This window comes from Rhinolophus hipposideros, assembly GCF_964194185.1.
Source record: "Rhinolophus hipposideros genome assembly, chromosome: 7".
Classification (NCBI taxonomy): Eukaryota; Metazoa; Chordata; class Mammalia; order Chiroptera; family Rhinolophidae; genus Rhinolophus; species Rhinolophus hipposideros.
The window spans coordinates 10,987,315-11,014,246 of record NC_138053.1 but is presented as its reverse complement, the minus strand read 5'-3'; the positions used below and the strand labels follow the sequence as shown (position 1 = coordinate 11,014,246).

The window sequence follows — 26,932 nt, the reverse complement described above, 5'->3', positions numbered from 1 at the left end:
GGATTAAATGCTCCAGTCAGAAGACTAGGGTGGCTAAATGGATAAGAAAACAAGACTGCTTGCAATGCTGCTTACATGAGACTCACTACAGATCAAAAGACATACTGAAAGTAAAGGGATTGAAAAATATATTTCATGAAAATGGAAACAAAAAGAAAAGAAATTGGGGTAGCAATATTTATACCACACAAAATAGACTTTAAAACAGAGGCTATAACAAGAGACAAAGACCCAGTAATCCCACTTCTGAGTATTTATCCGAAGAAAGCCAAAACACTGCTTCAAAGGGACATTTGCATCAATATGTTCATTGCAGCATTATTTACAATAGCCAAGCTATGGAGGTAACCTGGGTGTCCATCAATGGACAAATGGATAAAGAGGTCATACTTATATATATAATGGAATATTACTCAGCCATAAGAAAGAATGAAATCTTGCCATCTGCAACAACATGGATGGACCTAGAGAGTATTGTGCTGAGTGGAGCAAGTCAGAAAGAGAAAAACAAATGTCACGTGATTTCACTTATATGTGGAATCTAAAGAACAAAACGAACAAATAGAAACAAACTGGTAAATTCAGAGAACATTTTGATGATTGCCAGCTGAGAGGGGATTTGGGGGGCTGGGTGAAAAAAGGAATGGGATTAAGAAGTACAAATTGGTAGTTACAAAATTTTCATGAGGATGTAGGGTATAGCAACAGGAATATAGTCAATAATATTGTAATATCTATGTATAGTATCAGATGAGTACCAGATTTATGGGGTGATCACTTTGTAAGTTATATAATTGTCTAATCACTATGTTGTACACCTAAAACTAATGTAATATTGTATATCAACTGTAACTGAAAAATAAAACAATTATTAATTTTTTAAAAGATCAAAGAATTATAATCACTAACACATATTGTTATATATTTTAATTGATCCTTTAGGAATTAGACCATATATTCATTTTTGGTATTAAGCAGCTCGTTTTCCAGAGCTGAAGGCAGGAGTGATTTGCCCCTTTATTTTCCCTATGAATTTATGTTTCCTTTCTGTCTTTCCATCATTAATAAACAGAACAGTCTTTGTTTCCTGAGAAATGAAGATTGATACAAAATTACCCGTATTTAAACAGAACCTCCAAAGTTTCACTTTTCATAGTCATATAAAGAGGCAATTCAGCCTGGGTGTGTTATAGATTCTCTGAGTAGGATTAAGCACATGCTCTGGAAGAAAGAGACTTTGTTTCTAGGAGGGCATTGTTAGAGGCCTGCTATTTCAGCAACTGAATAAATAAATCTATGACCGGGTAGGAGGTAACTATAGTTCAGTCACTGCCTCACCTATAGCCGCTCAAAGGACACTGCTGGAAAAACAGATCCCTAACATTTTGAAGAAACAAGAGCCTTTGTTCAAAATCCATGCGACTCCTTTACTGATGTGGTCACATCAATTTAATGCATGACACTGAAAGCCAGAGGAAAACTGATCTGCTGAAATCCAACATCTTGGGATCTCTATATTGAAAGCTCTGACTCATTCAGCAAATTCTCTTTAAATTACTAATAGGATTTAAATGGCTGAAGACAAAATGAGTACTTTCTGTATATTGTAAAATGGCTTGTGCTATGTGTGTGTGTGAGTGTGTAAACATTTAAACACTAAGTACTAAATTAAAATTCATGTTTTGATTGCTTGCTATTATTGAAATCATGGGGAAAGGCTTGGGAAAATGGAACATGGGCTTTTCAGGGTGTTTTAAGCTGGTTTTCTCCCTCCTCCCCTTTCTTTTCTTCCTTTTTCTCCCCTCCTTTCCTCCTTTCCTTCCTTCCTTCTTTCCTTCCTTCCTAAGTTCCTTCCTTCCTTCCTTCCTTTCTTCTTTCCTTCCTTCCTTCCTTTTTTCCTTTCTTTCCTCCCTTCCTACCTCCTTTCCTTTCTTCCTCCCTCCCTCCCTTCCTCCCTCCCTCCCTTCCTCCCTCCCTCCCTTTCTTTCTTGGACCTGCCTTCCTGCCCTTTCTTTCTACCTTCCACAAATATGTTGTGAACACCTCTATGCATAAAGCACCGTCCTAGGAAATGGAGTACAGCAGAGGACAGAACAGGCAGCAGTACCTGCCCACATAACGCCTACCTTTTAATCCGTTCAAATTCTGTCTCTGATTATTTGGCATGTGACCTTGGCCCTGAATTTTGTTATCCCTGTATGCAAAATAAGAATAATGCTTCTTGTTTTATAGAGTTATCATGGTGACTAAAATGAGATAATACAGTAAACTGGACATGTAGAGCTCAAACATAGAGCTTCACTCCCTTTGCTTCTCCTGATTTGGCTGCAAACATGATTTTTGTTCCTGTCCCACACTCTGGATTTCTGTATTTGCCCTCTTTCTTGGTCTCTCTCTACCTCAGTTTCTGTTTGTATGTCTTTCTACTTGCATGTATCTCAGTACCTGTTTCTCTCTGTGCAACTGTGTCTCCATATTTGGGTGTCTCTATGTGTATGGCTCTCTTTCTTCAAGTTTGTCTTCTTCAAGTATGTCTTTCTTTAAAGTATGTCTCTGTGTCTAATTTATCTTTTCCTCTCTCTCTCTCTCTCTCTCTCTCTCTGTCTCTCTCTCTCTCTCTCTCTCTCTCTCTCTCTCTCTCTCTCTCTCCGTCTCTCTCTCTCTCTCCTTCTCTTCCTCTATGTGTCTCTCTTGTTTTCTTTCTCTGTGGGTCTCTATAATTTTTTTCCCCTTTCACTCTCTTTCCTGCTTTCTGTCTGTCTCTGTCTCTCATGCATTCTCTGACTCTCTCCATCTCTTTGTCTCTCTCTGTCTCTCAGTCTCTGCCATTCTATGGCTTTCTCTGATATATGTATATATGTAGGTGTTCTGTATTCATTCATTCATTTAATTGTAGTTATATTTATGTATATTCCCCTCATTCCATTCCCAGCACAGCTTAGATATCCAGTGATATTTAGGTAGTAGCCTCATAGCTCAGGAAGAATTAAAAGATATAGGAATTTGTTCTAAAGAAGCATTGAGGGAACCTATTGACAGAGTAGGGGATTTTTTTAATTATAGATGGATGTTACGAAAATCTGGTTGTTTTTGAGATAATGCACTGCTAGTTTCACAACAATTTCAAAATGGACAAATATAAAACCAAATATAATTAGCAACCCTCAGACCCTCCTCTCAATTTGCATATATTCCAGGGTCACCTTTTAATGGTCCCTTTGCCAATCCTAACGATTTTTTTCTTCCGCACATTTGTCATTCTGCTGACTCTCCTTTCCCATTTCTCCAACCATAATCTGGTTTCTTCCCCTTATCGTCTTTTATCTGGACCACTTCAGCTGCTAACCGTCACCCCACCAACCTCCCAGCCCACTGTGCCAGTTGGAGCCAGGTTAATGCTGTTTTTATACAGGCTCTGCTTGATTCCCTGCCCCTGGCTTGCAGTCACCTTCCACGGTAACAAGAGATCTTCACAATATCATTTATAAAAAGGCTCAGCTAGCCAATAATTATTTTGCTACCAATATACTCACTGTGCATAAGAAGCTATTCACCCACTTTACAAATAAAACCAACTCCCAGTTATTTCCAATGCGATAAAGAAACAAAGTGAACATACATGGTAATCTAGATGAGAAAACTTAGTGAATCAATATTTGCAGCACTCATGTATTATTATCCAATTAACCAGATGATACTTGACTTGTGTTAATATTGAGAAATTGTTGCTTTTTTCACTTTATTTATAATTTAGGAAGGGGTCACCAAGCTTTTTCTGTGAAGCACCAGATTAGTAAATATTTTAGGCTTTGTGGGTCATGACTTTGTGGGTCACAACTACTTAAATCTGCCTCTGTATTGCAAAAACAGCCATAGACAATCCATATAAATGGGTATGACTGTGTTCTAATAAAACTTTATTTATAAAGTTAGTTATAAAGGAGGTGGTCTGAATTTGGACCCTGAAGTCTGTAGTTTGCTAACCCTTCATCTACAGTTTATGATAACATCTTATTGTACATATCTTTTAGGTAATATTTCCATTCCTGTGTAAACTGGTTTTTTTAAACTTCTGGGTTTTTTACATGTATATACATGTAAGTTTGTGTGTATATGTATGCCAAAAATAACTATATTTTTTGGGCATGCTATAGGGCGTCACATAATTTTTACATTATTACAAATAAAGGAATCATAGGTTTCAAGTGTACAATTCTGTAATACATCATCTATATATCACATTGTATGTTCACCATCCAGAGTCAGTTCTCCTTCCATCACCATATATTTGACCCCATTTACCCGACTACCCCCCTACTAACAATTGTCACCCCAAAAAATTTTAATTTAAAAATAAAAAATAAAATAAAGAATTCATATTATTTTCATTTATATGTATTAAATGGATTATGATTTGAATCAAGCAAACAAAATCTGTATAATGTCATTGACAAATTTAGATAATTATCTCAATAAACTGTAAAATAACTAATTTATCTCACATGTCAATTATGTCATTTATATTTTTCTCCTTCAGGAGTGCTTATGTTTATATTCTCAATTATCTTTTAGAGGAAGATTTGATATAATTGTTTAAAAGTATTCTGTGTACATATGCTTATTGAATTAGCTTAAAGATGTTTGTAAAATTTTAGACTTTTATTAATTGATGACTTTTTATTTGCAAGTCTATGGATAAGTACAATTGAATTAATTTAAAACTAAACTTTTATGAAGTCTAAATTGGTCATAAATGAGATAAATCATTATAAAATTTTGAAAGTTACACCTTTCTCACAAGATTATTCTAGATGAATATAATAGTTAAATGTAAAGAAGAAAATAATCTATTGATTTTTTTTTTTTACTATGGGATGGGAAAGATTTTTAATAACAAATTAAGTAGAAATAATAACAAGAAAAAAGTATATTTATTATAAAAATAAACACACTAAACAAATATTAAAAGTAAAATTAAAAGAAAATAAATAATGCTATTAAAATAAAGCATTAATTTTATAAATTATTAATGACATTCAACTTGTCTAAAATCAAAGATAAACAAATTAAATCTATAAAAAGAATACACCACATTTTCTTATCAAATCTACAATGTTTTAAATTAAATGGAAATCCTTAATTCTAATGCTTTAAAGAGATATGATGTAAGTAGGAAGTCCTTTTTATACAACAATTTGGCAACAAAATCATAAATATTTACAACTATTGGCTTCTTCCAGGAATTTATTCTAATAAGATACAAAGATTTATAGAAAAGATATTCATTCTGTGTAATTTATAAGGTTGAATATTTATAAACAGTGTGGCTATCAAAACATAGGTGATAGTAAATAAATTATGACATAATTATATGAAAATCATATAAACATGAAAAATTATATTTGTAAAGGACAAGAGCTAATCGTTTAGAACAATGCTCAGCATATAACAGTATATTAACAAAGTAGAATAGTATATTGTTCTATATACAGTGTGTTTAAAACTTTTCGTGTGTATATATAAACATATAAAAATAATGTTGGCGTGGTAGAATTTAGATTATTTTTATTTCTTTTTTATTTTTCTATACTTTTGAAATTTTCTATGATGTGCATGCATTTCAACATCAGAAGAAATATAATTCTTTTTCTCCCCGCTAACTAAACACTAAATAATGAATTCGTTAATCCTTTCTCACACCCTTCCTTCAAAGCATGATCTTCTGGCTTTTCTTTTAATGGACAGGAAAATAGAATAAAAATATCTTGAGAGTTAAATAAATGAATTTTATATTTCTAGACAAAAGCCCTATCCTGATTTTGATAATTTGATTTTCTATATCAATTAAATGATTTTGAATAAGTGTTTATTTTTATTTAGTAAGCTTGTGTACCTATATCCCACACAGGTTAAAGTCTAAGGAATTTAGTTTATAAACCACCTTTTTTTTGGTTTCTGGAGTGTGCCAACACATTCTGTAAATAATGATACTTGCTAAAACCCATCTCTGACCTGAAAAGTATCCAAGAGTTAAGCCATATTAAAGAGTGTTCTCTGTTCAAGCAGGATTAATCCTTTGATTTGCAACACTAGTGTTTTATACAGGAAAATGGCAGTGGAAAATCCAAAAGCTAATTCTTGCCAGGTAGGCAGTATCTAACATGCCCATAAATGAGAACCAGTGTAGAACTGGTCAGGGTTTACTTAGCAGTAGAAAAGAATCCTCTGTCCTGGCAGGAGCCGCTCTTATCTGAGTTTTGTTTTGTTTTTCTCTATCTGCAGAATATCTACCATAAACCCCATTGATGTGGCCCTAAGGAAATCAGCAAATCAGACTATTATTTCCATTTTATCCACAGTCTTAGCTGTCTCTCTCTCTCTCTCTCTCTTTTTTTTTTTTTTTAAAGATCTTGTTGGGGAAGGGGAACAGGACTTTATTGGGGAACAGTGTGTACTTGCAGGACTTTTTTCCAAGTCAAGTTGTTGTCCTTTCAATCTTAGTTGTGGAGGGCGCAGCTCAGCTCCAGGTCCGGTTGCCATTGCTAGTTGCATGGGGCGCAGCCCACCATCCCTTACTGGAGTCAAACTGGCAACCTTGTGGTTGAGAGCCCACTGGCCCATGTGGGAATCGAACCGGCTGCCTTCGGAGTTAGGAGCACGGAGCTCCAACTGCCTGAGCCACCAGGCCAACGCCCTGTCTCTCTTTTTTTATTTAATTTTTATTTTATCAAATTAGTTTTCACAGTTAAAAAAATCAAATAGTACTCTCCAGACAAAAAGTGTCCCCCCATCCTGTCCCCCCCCCATCAATACTTTGTCTCTGTAGTGAACATAGGGTAGCAAATATCTTTTCAAATTAGTGTTTTTGTTTCTTCAGATAAATACCCAGGAATGGAATTACAGGATTGTTTGGTAGTTCTATATTTAATTGTTTGAGTAATCTCCATACTGTTTTCCTAATGGCTGCACCAATTTACATCCCCACCAACAGTGCCCAAGGGTTCCCTTTTTTCAATGTTGTCTCCAACACTTGTCATTTCTTGTCTTTTTGATAATAGTCGTTCTAACAGGGATGGGGTTATAATTTTTGATCAGTGTACAATTCATGTTAATTAACATAGTGCTTATTGAATATAGAATAAAATGTAGTTCTATTTTTTTAATTTCAAAATATGAACTAGCAGTAAAAATACGAGAATATTGCACATTCAAAAATAATAGTTACAAGTAATTGTAATATTTGCAAGCCAAATATTACAGTGATTAGATTACTTCAGTTTCTTGTTTACTATAAACTAAGCACTGGAATTAACTATATATTGCAGTATATAAGTGAGACAGGTATTATTATCAGTTTTTGCAGACGAATAAACTAAGAATCAGAATGGTATTCAACCTCTTGTTCAAAGTTACGTAGGTAATATATAATAAAGATGAGAGTACAAACTCAAGTATATTTTATAATTTTTTGTGAAATAATGCTTTTTTCCTGAAATACGCTTTCTTCCTCACTTGATCTCTACCAAAATAAGGCTTCAGAATTCTGGATTTTAGGAATAGCTTTTTTCAGATAGAGGGAAATAAAAGCAACCGCATTTTGCCATGTATAATGCGCATTTTTTTGCCCAAATTTGTGAGGGAAAAATAAGGATGAGCATTATACATGGGTAGCACTCCGTATCTATGTTTTAAATCTTTTATTTATGCTTATAAATTAAATGTGTAACTCTAGAAATCAATAATGATATCCATATGCAAAATAATACGCTGGAATACAATAATCGGTTTTGTTGAACTTGCAACGACAAAGCATTCTTGGCCTTCTATGATGCATAAATATCCTAAATTTGTTACTGGTACATAAAATTTCTTGTACCTTGTATCTGTTCTTGTGTTTTGTAATTATTTGTCACATAAAATTTCATGTTAAAAAATGCTAAAATTCCTTTATAATACAAAAAACAAGTACCTAAATGTAAACAAATGAAAATTTGAATTAAAAAATTAGAACAAAAGATTTTTTTCCCCTTTGAAAGTTTGGGCCAAAAACATGGGTGAGCGTTATACATGGGAGCGCATTATAAATGGTAAAATATGGTATATTACTCTGGGCCAGTGTTAGTTTCATGAGCTATTGAACACAATTCTGCAGCAGAGACTTACATGATTTTTTTTTTACTTCCCTTCCATTATTGCACATATGTAACTTACTTCTGGATATTTGCCATTTAATTAGCAACAAAAGGAAGAATTGGAAACTAGAATTAATAAATTACAAGTAAAATCTTTTGTTCTAACAGAAAGAAGGAGAAAATGATCATCAGGTACGTTTGGCAGTTGGAAATGGTATACGGAGTGATGTATGGAGAGAATTTTTAGACAGATTTGGAAATATTAAGATGTGTGAGCTTTATGGAGCTACCGAAGGAAACATTTGTTTTATGAATCACACCGGGAAAATTGGAGCAGTTGGAAGAACAAATTTCTTTTACAAAGTGAGTACAATATTTTCTTCACAAAAGAAATATTTTGAGGTCCGCTAACCTCTCTTCTAGGTTTGTGCTTGGAAAGTATGGTAAACATAATCACCTTTTTTTTTAAGTTGAAAACTTCTATAAAAAAGTAGTGTCTTCTAAATAAACTACGGTGCTCTAAGTTACGAAAACCTCAGCCATCTCCCGTGTCTTCCCTCTGTCATATGAGGATAATGATACCTAATTATTTTGTTTGTTTTCAAATTTAATAAGTATAAACAGCAAGCATAGGTCTTGATATATATTAATTTGACTCCATTTTCCTTGAGTATTTTCTTTTTTTTTTTTTTGATTTGTAAATTCTTTATTTTAGCTAATAATGGACGGCATTCATTATTACCATTGCTCAGAGGAGAGTTATTCACTAGACATTCTGTTGTTATTAGACACTAAAAACTAGGAAGAGACCAGAGGGGGTTTAAAATGGGAGAAGGAGAGGAAAAAAGAAGCTCAGAGGAGAACATGAGGTCCTGCCCAACCCTGTTATCAGGAAATGAGTTTAAATCAGATCTAATTTAAATGCCAGCCTCTCCAAAAAGATTTTCAGAAAAGGGTCACATAACAATCATTCACTGGACAAAAAAAAGTCTGTTTCTAGAAGAGATTTCATTGACATGAAAGACCCAACTTAGGAATAACTATACATAGCACCACGACAAAGCTGGGATCACGGCAGCCTGGCATGAATTAAGATACTACTTGTAGATACAGCAATTTCTAAGGAGGACCTCTCACTCACAGATGCATGTGTTGTTTTACGGCATAAAGATGTTGTAGACGGTTCTCACATAGATTTCATCCGGAGGAGGCTTCTTCTGGCTTCCGGGTTCAAGGAATTTCTTGATTGTAGGGATATTACTCATTTTCACTGTGTACTCCTGGAGGTGAGGAAATGAAGACAGGATATTAGGAATTTTCTCCTCTAGAGCCAAAATGGTTTGGAGTAGAATCACATCTGCAAGGCTCATCTGACTGCCAACGAGAAACCTTTGTCCATGTTCCCTTAGAACCTTTTCAAACACAGGAAAGTATCTAATTATAGCCTTCTGGGCCACGTTGACCACTTCCTTTTGCTGATCGTCTGGTTTTAGAAAAGGATGCATGATAATCAGTTCCAGCAGATCCAGCGTCCCCTCCACATACATGTCAATCAGGGTTCTCTCTTTGAGGTCCTTGCCAAAGAGATGGTGCTTGTCTGCTATGTAGTGGAGAATGCATCGGGTTTGCACCAACTTCATCCCATCAATTTCAACCATTGGCACTTGCTGGAACAGCAGATGGTTACCATCCTGCAACTTCTGCAACTGTTCTTTTGTTTCTAAAAATTCTTCATCAAACTCGACTCCAGCGGCAGCTAAAACCCATCTTACGGTTTCCATCCGGCCTCTTCCGTTGGGATAGTGGAGCTTAGGCTTCTCTGACATGATGGCCTTTCAGGCTTTCTGCAGTCCGCTAGGAGCTCCGGAGCGGCACCTCCGTGAATATTTTCAATCCACTATTTCTACTTACCTTTCATTTCAGCATCACTCAAAAATTATGTATAAGCTTCTAATATATGGTTTCTTTAAAAACTATATCAAGATACCACTAAAATCTTAAAAGCAGCCAAAAAACACCTTCCTAGAAGTAAAAGATTTACAGCTGATTTCTCAATAGCAGCCATGAAAGACAAAAGATAGTGGACAGATACCTTCAACTGTCTTGGAGGAAATAATTGTCAAAATAGAATTTGTACTCAACAATACTTTTTAAAGAATAAAATTGAAAAAAAAGAAACCAGTCTCGAAATTATATAGCACAATTTATATAACCTCAAGGGAAAATAAAATTCAGGATCATAGTAGGATATTTTAGTTTAGCTCTTTCAGTATTTCACAAAACAAGCAAAAAAAAAAAACTTTCAGTGATATAGAATATTTGAATAACACAATAAACAAACTACTTTAACTAATGAATGTATAGGACACGGCATCTAAAAACTGCAGAATATCCATTCTCTTCAAGCATTTATGAAAAATTCACAAACATTTCTGGACCACTTAGGGAATTCTAGCAAATTTCAAAGGATTGAATAAATATGGATTATGTTCTCTGACAACAGTTTAATTAAGGTAAAAGAAAAATTCTTAAATGGCAGCTAGATCATCTCCTATATATTTGGAAATAAAACATCCCTAAATTTCCATGTGTCGACAGAAAATGAGAAAGCAATTTGAGCTGAATCATAATGAAAATATTACATTTCAAAATTTGTGGACTCAGATAAGAGCCCCTGAAAATTAGTGGGCTAAATAACCATTTATATAAGTTAATTTTAAAAAAACAACTAAAATAAACTCAAAGAAAATAAAAAGAAGGAAATAATAAAGAGCCTAATTTTTAAAATAGAAAGAAAACATTTAATGTCAAAAGAGATAAAAATATAATTTTTTAAAAGTAAAGAAATAGATTCAAAGCTGGTGTAAATTGCCCTAATGTTTGGAACCTGCAGAAGGCGCAGACTGGTTTTACAGCACATTCTTTGGGATTTTAAGTGTCTTGTCGCCATGTCAGATATGCGTCTGCATTCTGAACAAAAGTAATTTGGGGAAAGTAAGTGCTGATACTACTGAGTTTTACATTCCTTATGGTTAATTTTCTTAATTCATTGCACTGATTCCATTAAAAATTGGCATTTATATTGAAAGACTCAGCTTAGTGAAGCTGAGTCATGCCAAGGCAATCATCCAACAGGAGTACAATGAAGAAAATTTGTATTTTTATTACTGGCTTAGCTTCATTATAATTTTTTAATATCTCAAATTCCCTGTCAGACTATAATAATGTCAATAATACAGGAAGTCATGATTGCCTCCAATTTACTTAGAAAACTTCTGATTTTTCAACTGAGGTTTTATTTTCAGTTTGGAAATGAAAAAAGTATATACCTAATATCATAATGAATTCTAGTCTGTCTTTTATCATTTCACTCATATATTGTTTTGTTACATAGCCAGCTGTCCAAACACTTTGGCCCAATAACTGTTTCATAATTATGTGGGAAGATTTGATAAGTGTGCCTCTAAAAAATTTAAACCTAATGGAAGTTTACACTTATTGTCTCAGAGAGGAATCAGCTCCTAAACGTAGTTAGCATGTGATGGAAAAAGATAAGGGGGCAATACAGAATTCATGTGACCCAAAAGTCCTTCTTGTGTGCCATACATACTATTTAAATGCATGACACTAAAGGGATATGTGTCCCATATATGCCTCCAAAACAAACAATATAAAAACAATTTGGTGAAAAAGCATTTGAGAGACAAACCCAAGTAAAAGTTCTGGACTGCCTTCTTTTAAACACATGGGGATAATAATTGGGAAGGAACAAACATGAAATCCCTAGAAGAAATAAAATTTGAAAAGCAGAGAAAATGAATCTAAATGAAACACAGCTGAAAAAAATATGGATGCACATCAAAATAATAAGTCCTCCAAAGTGGCCAGAAAATGTTTAGAAAAACAATTTCCCATACATAGGTATAAAAATTGCAATAATATGCTTTTTATAAATAGGAGCTCATGAAAGAGGAAAGTGCAAGGAAAATATACGTATAAATCAACAAAAGGGATTGGAAACTAAGCATGCTCAGCTCAGAAAAATGAAAAAAAAATATTACAGAGATGAACACCACATTAAAGGACTTACAAATAAACAGAATTGTAAATACTGTTAGGGAGCAAAATGGATGGAATTAAGGAGCCACGTAACCAAAAAAAAAAAAAAAAAAGAAAAAGAAAAGAAAAAAAAAAGAATACACATGTAATAATATAAAATAAATTAACAAGATAGATTTTTAAAACATAGACAATGATCTGACATATGCTTAATTGGTGTTCCACAGGGAAAAAAAATCAAAGACATGGAAAATTATTTGAAACCTAATAGAAGAAAAGTTTCTTAAGATAAAGATTTGAATCTTCAGCAAACCAGCACATTGTGTTCCATGAAAAAAAAAAAAATATGGCACAGAATGATCATCAGAAAAATATATCCTGGTGAAATTATTGAATATAAGTTAAAGAACCATAAGGAGACACTAAGGCAAAAAAAGCAAAGGATGTATTAAGTGTAGGGTAGAAATGGAAAACATCTCAGGCATCTCTCAAAACAGAAACAGGGGCTGCCAGATGGCTCAGTTGGTTAGAGAGTGGGGTCTTAACAACAAGGTTGCGTATTTGATTCCCACATGGGCTAATGAGCTGTGCCCTCCACAACTAGATTGAAGACCATGAACTACTGCTGAGCTTCCAGAGGGAAAGCCAGATGGCTCAGTTGGTTAGATGGCTCAGTTGATTAGAGCACAAGCTCTTAACAACAAGGTTGCCAGTTCAATTCCCATGTGGGATGGTGGGTTGTGTCCCCTGCAGCTAAAGATTAAAAATGACGACTGGACTTGGAGCTGAGCTGCGCCCTCCACAACTAGATTAAAGGACAACGACTTGACTTGGAGCTGATGGACCCTGGAAAAACATACTGTTCCCAAATAAAAATTTAAAAAACAAAACACTGAATTACAGAAAAAGAAAAAAGGAAAGCAATGTTTTCACCTAAGTTGTTCTTCAAGTATAAAGGCAGCAAAGAGGTGTTCTCAAAATTTTAAGAAGTCAGACAATATAATACCCATGTATATACAGAAATGCAATATTTCTTCATAAAATTCACTGAAAGAGTTTCTGGTCAACCTGAAGATAAAGCAGAACTGAGCAATGAAGGAATGACCTAAGTTAAAAGGTTTGATTGAATCCGTTTACATATTGAAGATTGAATGGCTCTGAGTTATGTTTACAGATAGAATGGAAGTATAAATCCTCACAATATAAAGATAATTAATGCACTAACAAATGGAAATTGGGTGGGAAGAGAAGAAGAAGCATAAATGCTAATTCTCTCATCTTTCATAGTAGTAAATCTGTAGATACAATGTAAAGATAAAATATGTCATTTAATAAAAAGGTTCATTCTCCTCACATTTTTATAAACTTTTTTATTGTCTTTGAAGTAGGCATCTTTTAGGGACTGGAAAATTTAGCCAACTGCAAAGTTAGGGAACAGTCCACATGAGACCACCCTTACTTCTGACTTCAGTTGCAATTTGGGAGCCCCTAAAACCACCATTAGGTTTGATAATTCACTAGAAGGACTCACTGAAAGCTGTTATAGTTACAGCTCATTACATCTAAAGGACACAGATTAAAATCAGCCAGGGGAAAAAGCAATAGTACAGAATCCAGAAGAGCACCAAATGCAAGACTCCCGGTCGTCCTCTCCTGTGGACTCAGGACAGAATTACTTTCCAGTAACCAATGTGTGACAATATACTCCATGTGGTAAATGGAGTATTACCCACTAGGGAACCTCACCCAGACTTGGTATCCAGAGTCTTGATTATTTAAATCTAGTTGGCTGCATCCGTAGCTGACCTCCATCTACAACCTCTCAGGAGGTCAAGCTGAGTGACTCAAGCCTTACACTGATTACATCATTAGTGTGGCTCTAACTCTTGTTGTTTTCATCTGGTTGCCCAACACCCTTAGGCAAACAATTACACTCCCATTGGTCACAACATTACTAGGGCTTAGAAATTATTTCCCAGAAGCTGAGAGCAAAAGCCAGACCTCTGGTTAAATTAACGTTAAATTCTTTACCCCAGGGACTGATATCTCTCATGATAAAGAAACACTTCAGTTTAACTTTCCAGTGAAATTCAATGAAGGAATTTTGTCAAATTTAAGAAATTTTAAATTGACTGCATGTATTAAAATGGTGTGGTTTCACTTTTCACAAATAATTTTATTAATCAATTTCCAACCTTTATATCAATTTCAAAACAAGTTTGTAATGACATTCATCAAGTGCATTCCTTTATACAGAGGGTGCCAAAAATATGTACACGCATTTTAAGAAAGAAAAAACTGTATTAAAATTGTAATGCTCAATATACACCGATAACAAAAGATGAATACAAGTCACGTGTATACATTTCTTGGCATCACCGGTATGTATTTATTAAAAATTTTCAATATGCCTGGCACTGTGAACACAGTCAATAAAAACAGACTGCCCATGTGCAGATCATATTCCATTGGGGAAGACAGAAAACAAGATAAAAAGTGAAATAGAGTCTATATTACATACACATAAGTGCCGAGGAGAAAATTCAATAGAAAAGGAGATTGTGTATGTATGTGTGTGTGTGTGGGTGGGTGTGTGTGTTGGGAGGGGATTTTGCAGTTTCTGACAGGGTGGAAAGGGAAGGCCACAGTGCAAAATTGACATTTAGAGAAAGACTTGAGGAAATAAGGGAATGAGTCATGAGGCTATCTGGTGTTCAAAGTGGAATGAATAGCCAGTGCAAACGCCCTGAGGTCTCGCTAGACCTGGTATGTTTGAGATCACAGTGGTGAAAAGGAAGTGAGCAAAGATTTTGAGCAGAAGATTGAGTGCATCTGTTTTAGCTCTAATGGGAACATTTTGGTGGTGTTGAGAATATATTACAGCATGTTGATTTTGGTTTACTTTCAGTTGAGATTTGAGGAAATTTTAAATTTTCTTATTTTTCTGTTTTGCTTGACTTTTTTAAAATGAGGATTTTTAACCACAATGAACTCTGCAGCCATTCGGAACTATGCTATTGCATAACAATGCATTCTAAAACTAAGTATTCAAAATAGCCCAGCTATATGTGATATTATATGTTATAATATATAAATATATATTTATAATAGCTACATAGATGGATAGGTTTGTGCTTTGTGTGTGTGTGTTTGTATTTTTTTTTAGGGTCGTCTATTTGAGAAAACAGAGAAACTGCCCTTGACCTATGGTGCCAGGTAAATGAGCCTCTACTATACTGGCCAAGACAACATAATATAATGTTGAAAGGAAAAACCCTGAATTGGAATCACTGTGCCAAGGGCCCTAGTCCCTGCTCTTTCCCTACTTGACTTTTTGACATTGACAAGTCACTTTCCTCTGTATTCAAAGTCTCCTCATGTATTAATAGAGGAAATAATTTTTGTGTTCCCTTTCTAAATTGTAGGTTTACAAATCTGAATATGCAAAGGCATCCAGGTGTGTGTGGGAACTCCAAAGGCCAAGGTGTCTGGCCACATAGGTGTGTGCTGCGCAGTTTAGGGGGATCCATTTATCTAGAATGTTATGGATGGGCTCCCTGCAGCTGTGCTCTGGACACATGTCCCTATACTTGTACATAGGCATCCATTTAGGGTATATGAAAGTGTGGTGCCTATTTTTTTATTTGGTTTTATAACACAGCCATTTTTGTAATGTCATGGGACCTTTCAAGGGCAGGGGAAAACAACAGAAATCCCTCTGGCAGAGACGTAATACTCTGATCCCTGCCACTTCTAGAAGATGTCGTGACATATGTCAATTTCATTTGTATTATAAAATTACCCAGTTGCTGACCATCGGGTCCTCTGTATCTGATAACAGCACACTGAACAGTGGTTTGTTGTGGAGTGAATCTCACCCACACATGTGGTTTGCCAAATGAATATAAAAGAAATAACACTAAAGCTGATAACACCAGTTGCTGGACAAATTTTTCAAAATATAAAGCATGTTAAAACAGGACGGAAGAGATTGTGTAATGAACAGGGCTCTGTTCTTGTTTGGCTAGAATGATAATTGTAGTTCCGGAACTTCTGGAATCTTTCTTTTACCAGTTATTAGGCAAGTGGCCAGTATCCTGTTATCCCAATTACCGACAAAGACCAACAAGATGAAAGCTTGCATTTTAATAAAGAATCTATATGTCTAGAATAACAATGTGTTTTGCTTCGCAACCACTTTCATTGGACCTCATCTTAAAATAAGATAATACTAACTTCTACCTCACAGGGTATTTTGATGATTCAATTAAATACTGCTCTTAAACTTTTCACACGGTGTCTGCATACAGTAAGTGCTGAATCAATATTAGTTGCTCTTATTTATATTTTAATTCAAATAGTGAATTGTGATTCTAGTTACACGCTGATTTCACTGAGATTAATAATATTTGATAATAACATTATTACATTTATCTCGAAATCTTATCTTTTCTTATTGTTCTATATTTATTCATTTCTCTCCTCCTCTGTCCTTCTCCTCTTTCTCTCTCTTCTATTTGTCCTTCCTTATTATTTTTCCTCACTTCATTTCATTACCTCCATTGTAGTTTACTGTTTTCTAGCTCAGCTTACTAAGATTGCTTATTTAATTGATCAGGAAAAATCTCAATTTTCTTATATATAAAATGAGGGTGTTTGATTAAACCAATCTGTGATTCTCCCCCAGGATTAGATTTTAGTGGATCTATGAATCTGCGTGACATGGTAATATGGACATTTCAGGAGCAGGGCAGCTGCAAATATTTGGAAACAAGGAGAGATGTCCGATAAGTGTGGTTTCCAGTGGAATGTGGATGTTCCAACAAATTTGCCACCTCACACCACAGTAGTGTACAGAGAAGTACTGAGGGTTAGTTGAGAGACGTTACAGTGAAAGGCCTGGGGAAACGGTCAAAGTGAGCGTCCAACAACAAGTACTTTTTTGGCATCTGGTGCCTTCTCAAAGGATTATAAGTTAAAAATAGACAACAAAATCCTTGCATTCACATAGTTTACATTTTAGTTCTATTAAAACTTTCCATTTCAAGGGATGTTTTGAATGATTGCAAAAAGAAGGCAAGAAAGTGGTCCTCTTCCCTAGAATTTGTAGAATAGGTGACTGAGTACAGAGATTGCTGACGTTCACTCAGTCAGGATAGAAGTTACTAATGTTTGGCTCGGGTAGTGTGCAACATAAAAGAAATGAAAGTAACGCCAGTACATGAGTGCTCTTTACTAATACCTTCAATTTTGATGTTCAAATATTTATTAAATTTTGCCTTTCAGAAGGTTACGTGTTTTAATAAATCCACATTCTAATTCTTTATTTCAATTGAGCATAAAATCTGCTACCAGTAGATGTCACTGCACAAATAAATAACTAAATCTTGTTTTCATTTTATTTTGTTTTTGCAGCTTTTTTTTGCCTTCGATTTGATAAAGTATGATTTTCAGAAAGATGAACCTATTAGAAATGAACAGGGCTGGTGTAGTCATGTGAAAAAAGGTAAGATTCTTGTATCTGAAGATGTCACCTCAGGCAAAGTTTCTCAATTTCCTTTGAAATTACTGCTGATTTTAGAAAAGGAAGAATGGTTATTTCTAATATATAATGTGACTTACTTGGAATTTCAATGCAGGTAGAATGGCTTAATTATTAATATTAGGTTGGTGCAAAAGTAATTGCGATTTTTGCAATTATTTTTAACCTTTTAAACCGCAAGTACTTTGGCACCACCTTAATAGATGTTAGGGGCCCCAGGTAAGTTGTTAAAATTTAAAAGTGATTACTATTGACTCATCTTTTTCTTAATCCATCACTTCTGGTTTGTGATAGAGGCATATGTCCAATGTCCTGTATCACCAAAATATAACATAAAAATGAAGGACTTAATTTAACATTCTAGGTGTAGTGGAAAGTCAGGCAGGCTTGGATTTAAATCAGGGCTTTCACACTTAGAAACTCTACTACTTTTGGAAGGTCCCTCAACCTGTCTGAGTCACTTTTTGTTCCTATTTAGAGGGGGCGATATTGATTTTGTGAGGTTATTGTTGACATTTCAATGAGATAATGTATGCAAAGCACTTTGGAGGGTCTGGCATGGGCTAGTTATGCCCTCCTTTCTCTTCTCCTTCTCATTTCCCTCCTTCACCAAAGTAGACTTTCTTATAATTTTTGGTTAGAAATTTTAATGAAAGCAAGTGCCCCAATTAACTTGCTGCTGCATAAAATCAATCTAGAAAATTAAATGTAGAGAGGTGCACTTAGAATTGTTTAGGGATCCAGTCTGAATAAATCAAGCCAAAATTATTTTTACTGCCTCAGAATATGTTTAAAATATATTTCAGACATAATTTCCTTTAAATCTTCACTTCAAATATGGAGATAAAGGTTCCAAACCTGTTTTTTGTTTTGTTTTGTTTTGTTTTGTCTCTTTACTGGCAGCTGAAAGATTGGAAAATATATAAGCTTTGTCTATTAAAAAACAGATTTCCCTATCCTCTGCATTTCAAGCCTAAGGGCATTTATCAAATGTCTTTCCCTAATTCAACTCTATAGGCAGTGTCCAAGAGAAAAGTCATTTCAAAGAGATTACAAAGAACTTCATTTTCTTAAATATTTTTCTTTTTCAATTACAGTTGACATACAATATTATATTAGTTTCAGGTGTACAGCGTAGTAGTTAGACATTTACGAGGTATGATAGAAAAATATGGTGAATGTTTAAATGAAAAAAGATTTATTACAGTAAAAATCACATTGCCATTAATCCCCCTCAAAATACTGCCCCTTGCTTCAAGCTCTTATCCCATCGTTCTTGCCACTTTCTGAAGCAGTTCTGGAAGTCCTCTTTCATGAGGGTCTTTATTTCATTCTCCTTCATGACAACACTGCATGTCACATATCACTTCTGGTATACGGCAATTTCTGTCAAAAAAACACATTGCAGTGTGTCCTTATCCGCTTTATTCACCGGTTCTAGCACTGTGTGACTTCTGGCTCTTCCCCAAAGTCAAAATGATCATGAAAGGTAAATGTTTGGAATTGATTCAGGACATCAAGACAGCCATAACAGCGCAACTAAAGACACTCAGGAAAGAGGACTTCCAGAACTGCTTCAGAAAATGGCAAGAATGATCAGATAAGTGTGTTTGAAGCAAGGAGGAGTATTTTGAGGGGGATTAATGGCAATGTGTCTTTTATTGTAATAATTTGTTTTTAATTTAAACATTCACTGTATTTTTTTAAATCACACCTTGTGTATAATTTATGATGTGAACCCCCTGTCTAGTCTATTACCTACCTGGCACAATACATAGATATTACAATATTATTGACTATATTTTCTATGCTGTACTTTACATCCCCGTGACTATTTTGTAACCACCAATTTGTACTTCTTAATCCCTTCCCCCTTTTTTACCCTACCCATTCTTCCAACTCCTCTCCCATCTGACAGCCATCAAAATGTTCTCTGTATCTATGAGTTTGTTTAACTGTTTTGTTTGTTTCTTTATTTGTTCTTTGAGTCCAAATATAAGTGAAATTCTATGACATTTGTCTTTCTCTGTCTGACTTACTCCACTTAGCACAATACCCTCTAGGTCCATCCATGTTATTTCAGATGGCAAGATTTCATTTTTTTTATGGATGGGTGGTAGTCCATTGCATATATGTACTTCTTTATCCATTCACCCATTGATGGACACCCAGGCTGCCTCCATATCTTGGTTATTGTAAACAATAAACAATGAAACTATGGAGGTACACGTCCCTTTGAAGTAGTGTTTTGGGTTTCTTCCTATAAATACCCAGAAGTGGGATTACTGGATCGTTATTTGTCTTTTGTTATAGCCTTTGTTTTAAAGTCTATTTGGTCTGGTATAAATATTGCTACCCCAGCTTTTTCTTTTTCCATTTCCATTTTCATGAAATATCTTTTTCCATCCCTGTACTTTCAGTTTGTGACATTTCTATCTGAAATGAGTCTCTTGTAGGCAGCATATGTAAGGGTCTTGTTTTCTTACCCCTTTAGCCATCATGTCTTTTGATTGGAGCATTTAATGCATTTACATTTAAAGTAATTGTTGATAGATAGGTAGTTATTGCCAATTTTTTTGCTTATATTTTTTTATCTTTTTTCTTCTTCTTAAAGAAGTCCCTTTAACATTTCTTATAATATTGGTTTGGTGGTGATGAACTAACTCTTTTAGCTTTTTCTTGTCTAAATGAAGCTCTAAATGATAGCCTTGCTAGATAGAGTAATCTTGGTTGTAGGTCCTTGCTTTTCAATACAATATTCCGTGCCAGTACATTTTGGCCTGCAAAGCTTCTGTTGAGAAATCAGTTGACAGTCTTATGGGAGCTGCCTTAGCAGTAACTAACTGCTTTTTTCTTGCTGTTTTTAAGATTCTCTCTTTGCCTTTAACCCTTGGCATTTCAATTATGATGTGTCTTGGTGTGGGCCTCTTTGGGTTCACCTTGTTTGGGACCCTCTGCACTTCCTGGGCTTATATTTCTATTTCCTTCACCAGGTTAGAGAAGTTTTCTGTCATTATTTCATCAAATGAGTTTTCAATTCCTTGCGCTCTCTCTCTTCTCCTTCTGGTACCCCTATGATGCAAATGTCAGTACACGTGATGTTGTCCCAGAGAGCCCTTAAACCATACTCATATTTTAGGATTCTTCTTTCTTTTTGCTGTTGTAATTGGGTATTTTATTGTACCTTATCTTCTAAATCACTGATTTGATCTTTTCCTTCATCTCTCCTACTATTGATTCCCTCTAATATATTCTTCATATTGTTATTGTATTCTTCACTTCTGACAGGTCCTTTTTTTCATATTTTCTATCTCCATTTTTATGTTTCCTATCTCTTTGTTGAAGTTTCCTGAGATCACTAGGCATCCTTATAACCTGTGTTTTGAACTCTGCCTCTGGAAGATTGCTTGTCTCCATTTTGTTCAGTTCTTCTAGAGTTTTGTTCTGTTTGTTCATTTGAGACACCTTTCTTTGTGTCCCATTTTGGCTCCCTTCTTGTGTTTGTTTCTACGTGTTGGGGAGAGCTGCTATGTCTCCCAGTCTTAGTAGAGTGGACTTATGTAGTAGGTGTCCTGTGATGCCCAGTAGCACAGTCTCCCTGGTCACCTGAACCAGGTGCTACAGGTGTGTCCCTTGTTTTCCTTGTGTAGGTTGAGTGTGTCCTCCTGTTATAGTTGAATCTTGGTTGCTGTTTGCCCATCAGTGGGAGGACTAGCTGTGACTACAGTGAAGGATTTGCGGTTCAGGGGCTGACCCTGTGGAGCAGGGTTCACTTTATCAGGACTCTGGTGCTGGCCCAGTCTGCCCTTTGGGTGTGTTGTTCATGGAGGCAGTGGAGTGGTCCTCCTGGGAGGGGCCCCGCCTCAGGCCAAGTTCAGCCGCAGCCTGTGGCCTGCCCAGGGCTCCTTGGGATGATCTGTAAAGCAATCCGCAGATGGCTGCCACCTGTACTGGGCTTGGAAGCGCCTGGGAGAGGCCAAGTCTCAAACCAAAGTCAGCTGCCACCAATGCCCAGCTTCAGGCTGTTTAGCAAGAGGTACAGGGCATGTGGAGGCCAGATTCTGCTTGTTTTGAGTTTTGAGAACCTTTGGGAGATTTTGGAAAAGTCTGCAGCAGGAGTCAAGACAGATCTTTTGGATGGAATAAACACTGGAAGCAGCTTGGGTGGGCTGGCAGGTTGGGTGGTACAGGGTCTCAAGAAATCACCGGAACAGGGCAAACACTATTAGCCAGGTTGATGGAGATTCATATATGGTGACCACCTATGTCTGCACGTTGGGAAGGGGGAGGTCTCAGCAAAGGAACAGTAGATTCTGCCAGCACTTCTGACTGGGAGAAAGCAGCCCCTCCAGTCCTCACCCTGAAGCCGGATTGCTCAGCTCCTCCTTGTAAGTCCCTGGTGCCTTTTGAGCTGCTGCCCCAGTGCTGCAGCTCAGAGCCAGTGAGTCCATCAGTGAACAAAATCTGTGCGCAGGCCCTTTAAGAGCAACGCCTGGGAGTGCAGCTGCCCTTTGTCTCACTCAGCCACAATTTGCACTGGTTTTCATAGCCAGAAGTTATGGGGACTTCTCTTCCTGGCACTGGAACCCTGAGCTGGAGAGAGCCTGGGACCCCTCGCTCCTCCAGGGGAAACCTCCGCAGCCATGATATTCCTCCCAATTTTTAACTGCCACACGTGGGTGTGGGACCATTGTGTTATGCATCTCCACTCCTCCTACCAGTTTTGACATGTCTCCTTCTGTGTATCCTTAGTTGTTCAGACATTTGTTCAGCTATACTTGAGGCAATTTACAATGATGGTTGTTTAGTTGTAATTTTCATGCGGTCATGAGAGGAGGCAAGCACAGCATTTACATACTCCACCTTCTTGACTGGAAATCACAAGTACTTTATTTAAACACACTTTATTAGTGTGTTTCATTTAGTATTACAATTACAATAATATCTGAAATTGGAATTTGAATCCAATGCTTACATAACCTCGGAGTTTCTTAAAAAGTGGATTGTCCCCAAATGTCTGCTTTACTATTTTGCAATTCTCATTATGGGTTACTAGATATTTTATGTTTCTATTAAAGCATCATGTTTTGCTTTAAATTATGCCTATAACGGATAGATAAGAATGCACTATAGTCTTTTTAAGCATTTGCAATAATTGGTTTCTCAGGGAAGAAACTGTCAGTTTGTGTGTTGAAGAAGAAAAACAAAATAAATTTTAAGAGAAATATGAGGCTTGGAAAAATTCTGAAGTACAGTGAATGTAGACCAATGGAATAGGCAATGCAGGAAAGGCTTTGTAGTGAGATGGACCTGATTTAAAAAAAAACTTCAACCCCAATATTTGGCAGCTGTGCGACAGTGGGCAAGTTGCTTTTTATTCCTCCGTTTCTTCAGCTGTTAGATGAAGATCATAGGAGGGCCTGTCTTACAGGTTTGTGATAAGAATCAGATGGGATATATTTGTAAGGCTCTCAGAATAGTGACTGGTCCCCAGAAAGAGCTCAATACGTGTAGTAATGACAGTGATTACTACGATGATGTTAATGATGGTGCTGGTGATGGTGATGACAGTGAGAGGCCTGTGCTGTAGCAGAGCAGGCTTGTTCAGGCTAGTAGCATGTGTGCCCTTGGAAATCAGAATGCCCAGAAGGACTGGGAGTGATGGGAGTTGAATAGAGACGGTTAAAATGACATAAATTACTGCAATTCAACCCCATCTAACTCTCGCCTGGATGTTGTCTCTCTTCACAGGGGGCAAAGCAAGTCAACAATGGCCTTGGGATCTTCTGAGGCAGTGATTGCTGCTCCCTTTGTCTTCTCCCCTTCTCTTAGAAGTGGTTTTCCACCTTGCAGATTGCTGGGCGAAATCTTGATTCATTTGAATTAAAACTGATGAATTTCATGTCTCATCTCTTGCCCGTCAAGGATTTCCAGACTAACATCCCAGAGGATTAAAACATTTTCCTGAACTTCTAATAACATGTTAATTAGATCAGAAATGGTACTATACAAAAACCTTGAGGCAAAATCATTGAGACTTGAATTTGAGTTCTAGGTCCATTGCTTTCTTTCTGTTGAACTTTGGTAACTTTACCCTTTTGGGCCCTGGTTCCTTCCCCATGAAATAGGGATTATAATTATCAATTTCAAAGGATATCTGTGAAGAATAAAAGGGCTCATGGGGCTTGCTACATACGTAGTAAATGCCCAATAAATAAATATTGCTATAGTACTATCATATCCTTATTAAAATTATTATTATGGTTGTTGTTTATAATATAGTTGTCATTATTTATTATCAGTTGTATAATCTAAAAGAAAACTAGCCATTGGTCTACCCACCCAGAATGTGAAATAATATACCTATTTTTACATTCAATTTCCTTTTTGTTAGTTTTTCCAAAGTGGAAGAATGTGTTAGTTGTCCTGTAAGCACCCAGAACAGATAATGTCAAATATAATAAAAATAAGTTCAAAGGAAAGTAAGATAGGTAACACTGGCTGTGTTGGTCGGATATAATTTAGGTACATAATGCATGGTGTGTATAATAATAGTTTTGATCAGATTACTGAAGAATACCTTTTTCTTACAGGAGAGCCTGGACTTCTAATTTCTCAAGTGAATGAAAAGAATCCCTTCTTTGGTTATGCTGGGAATAAGAAACACACAGAAAAGAAATTGCTTTGTGATGTTTTTAAGAAGGGAGATGTTTACTTTAACACAGGAGATTTAATGGTCCAAGATCAGGAGAATTTCCTTTATTTTTGGGACCGTATTGGAGACACTTTCAGGTCTGAAATATCATCAGTTGCACTAATTGTTCTGTAAATGTGAACTGAGCTCCACAACCAAGGCTCTATGGGAACATTATAAACCACATGCCCTTTATCTTCAGGGTAGACAGAGGCCTTTTGCTCAGTCATGTTTCCCCATTTAAAAATGAAAAATTCGGCTATCTGTTTCCAGATTGAAACATAAGTTAAATTTTGATGTCAATTTTTATAATTATTTTAATGAATCCATTAATCCAAATCAGTGAGCTCCTTTCTTTAGTATATTAAACAGATAGATGTGAAGTCTAAATGGTAAGGTTAAAACAGAAAACCAGTTTGGTCAAATATGGTATAATTCTTGACCTAATGATAAAAATAATGAAATGGCAAAATTTCCCTTTCTATTATTTTCATTTTTTATTACTTAAAATTATTTTAGGCTTATGAAATTATTATACTTTACTAATCAGTGACTATAGAACAATGAAAGACAGACAGTAGACATGCCAAAAATGCTTGAATGAATTATACTTACTTCCTCACCTCCTTGTGCTATGTTAGGAGCTCACTTCATGTAAAATTATTTTAATTAAAATATACACTAAAAGATTCAAAGGGATTAATCCCTAGAAATTAAAGGAGGTCAGTACATGAAAGACAACTATAGCTTTCCTTTTAATTTTGTTTTTTTTCTTATCTCTATTATTAGAGATAGGAAATGTTTCTACTTAACTGTTATTATATTACAAAAACACTGACAGTAAGCAATTTATACCAGTGAGACATAGGTAAAGTAATTTTAACTAAAAAGCATACTAATCTTGTTGACTTATCAACAAAGTGCTTCTTTAGAAAATGCCTTTCGTTTTGAAAGCTGCCATTATTTTTGTTTATTAGATACTTGCACAGAGCCAAATGCAAGGCACTAAAACTGAGTACGTAGTACTTCAAATATAGGTGCTGTAACTGGAACTTGCTTTTTATTTAGATGGAAAGGGGAAAATGTTGCAACCACAGAGGTTGCTGATGTTCTTGGAATGCTGGATTTCATACAGGAATCAAATGTCTATGGTGTGGCTGTGCCAGGTAGGAATATATTCTGGGTTTTGGAAGGATTCTTAAAAAGAGAACTTTTCTTTAGTTTTGCTACAAACATAGTAATTCGACATTTTATTATTTTTGTATATTAAATGATTATTGTAGTCTCGTCTTGGCAAATAATGCCCTGGACCAAGCTAACAAACTTCACGGGCACATCAGGGGAAAGGTATCCAATGAATTTTAATGTTTGTGTGTGTTTTTCAGCAAAGCTTAAAAACCCTGGTCAGTGAGTCACTGCTTGACAATAGGTTACAGCTTTTCAATAGTCTATTATTTTTCTCTTTATGACTAGAATTTATACATGCCACTAAACAGAAACATGTTCTAGTTTAAATGTTCAACAACACTAATTTGTAGTTAAGTTGTATCTTTTTAAAAAATTGTTTTAAAATTTGGCCTCATTTATCTTTATAAATATGCGTTTTAGGATTGTCTCATGATGGTACAAATGGTAAATAAAAATGATCAACTCGAAATCACAGGATTCCCCTTCACTGTCTATTTTTTGCTTTTTTCTTTACAAATGACAGTATTTTTCAACTAATGCTTACATGGGGGAGGATGGGGGACTGTGGATAGGGTAGCAAAGGAAGGAGATGCTTACTCTAATAGCCAACCACTAGGTGCTGGAGAAATGGTCCAGGAAATTCTGATCTTCTGGAAGGATCGATTGGTGGCATGATAAGCAATAAGCAATCTGTGGAATTAGTTATGGAAATACTGTCTCTAGTTTCTTAACCTGGAAATATGTCCTTTATTTTTTTCATTGATACTTAACATGGACATTTCTCTGTAACATGTTTGCCTTTAAATAAATTTTTTCCTCAATATTTTGTATTGATGTTGGTAGGATGCAAATTATGGGTCATTTATGATGTTTTCTATTCCATCTATTTCATTTTTGTAGCATAGACAGTTAGGGATAGACTCTACCCTTCCCTGTTCCTAAATTATTTCTAGGGTATAAATCATATGCTCAGGGAAGGACTCACTCATTCACGATACTGTTGCACTGTTCTTGTTGCAATAGAGTTAATGTCTCTGTTTACAACAATTAACATGCAATTTACAGGATTATTTTAAAAATTCACCTAGTACTTATAAAATTGACTCTGTTTCAAACTTTTTTTCAGAATGTGAAGGAAAAACAGGAATGGCCTCTATTATTTTAAAACCAAATAAGTCTTTAGACTTGGAAAAAGTTTATGAACAAGTTGTAACATTTCTACCAGTGTACGCCTGCCCACGATTTTTAAGAATTCAGGTAATCTTACTTACCCATCAAATTTAAGACCAGGAATCTAAGAGATGGTTTAATTACAAA

At 35.5% G+C, this 26,932-nt stretch overlaps 2 protein-coding genes across 3 annotated transcripts in view; one reads left to right on the top strand and one right to left on the bottom strand.

Annotated features, from left to right (window-relative positions):
• Positions 1 to 26,932, top strand: part of SLC27A6 (solute carrier family 27 member 6) — a 60,535-nt gene that overhangs the window by 30,079 nt on the left and 3,524 nt on the right. Inside the window, exons 5-9 of one of the 2 annotated variants that reach the window (XM_081054251.1) lie at positions 8,301 to 8,495; positions 17,607 to 17,697; positions 24,327 to 24,525; positions 25,496 to 25,593; positions 26,742 to 26,872. In XM_081054251.1, the coding sequence (XP_080910377.1) occupies positions 8,301 to 8,495; positions 17,607 to 17,697; positions 24,327 to 24,525; positions 25,496 to 25,593; positions 26,742 to 26,872 (714 nt within the window). The remainder of the gene's footprint in view (positions 1 to 8,300; positions 8,496 to 17,606; positions 17,698 to 24,326; positions 24,526 to 25,495; positions 25,594 to 26,741; positions 26,873 to 26,932) is intronic. The other variant, XM_081054252.1, reaches the window with a different exon arrangement.
• On the bottom strand, positions 8,770 to 10,935 carry LOC308500091 (glutathione S-transferase A4-like). Its single transcript, XM_081054253.1, has one exon. The coding sequence runs from the start codon at positions 9,956 to 9,958 to the stop codon at positions 9,290 to 9,292; it is 669 nt and encodes a 222-aa protein (XP_080910379.1). The 5' UTR covers positions 9,959 to 10,935; the 3' UTR covers positions 8,770 to 9,289.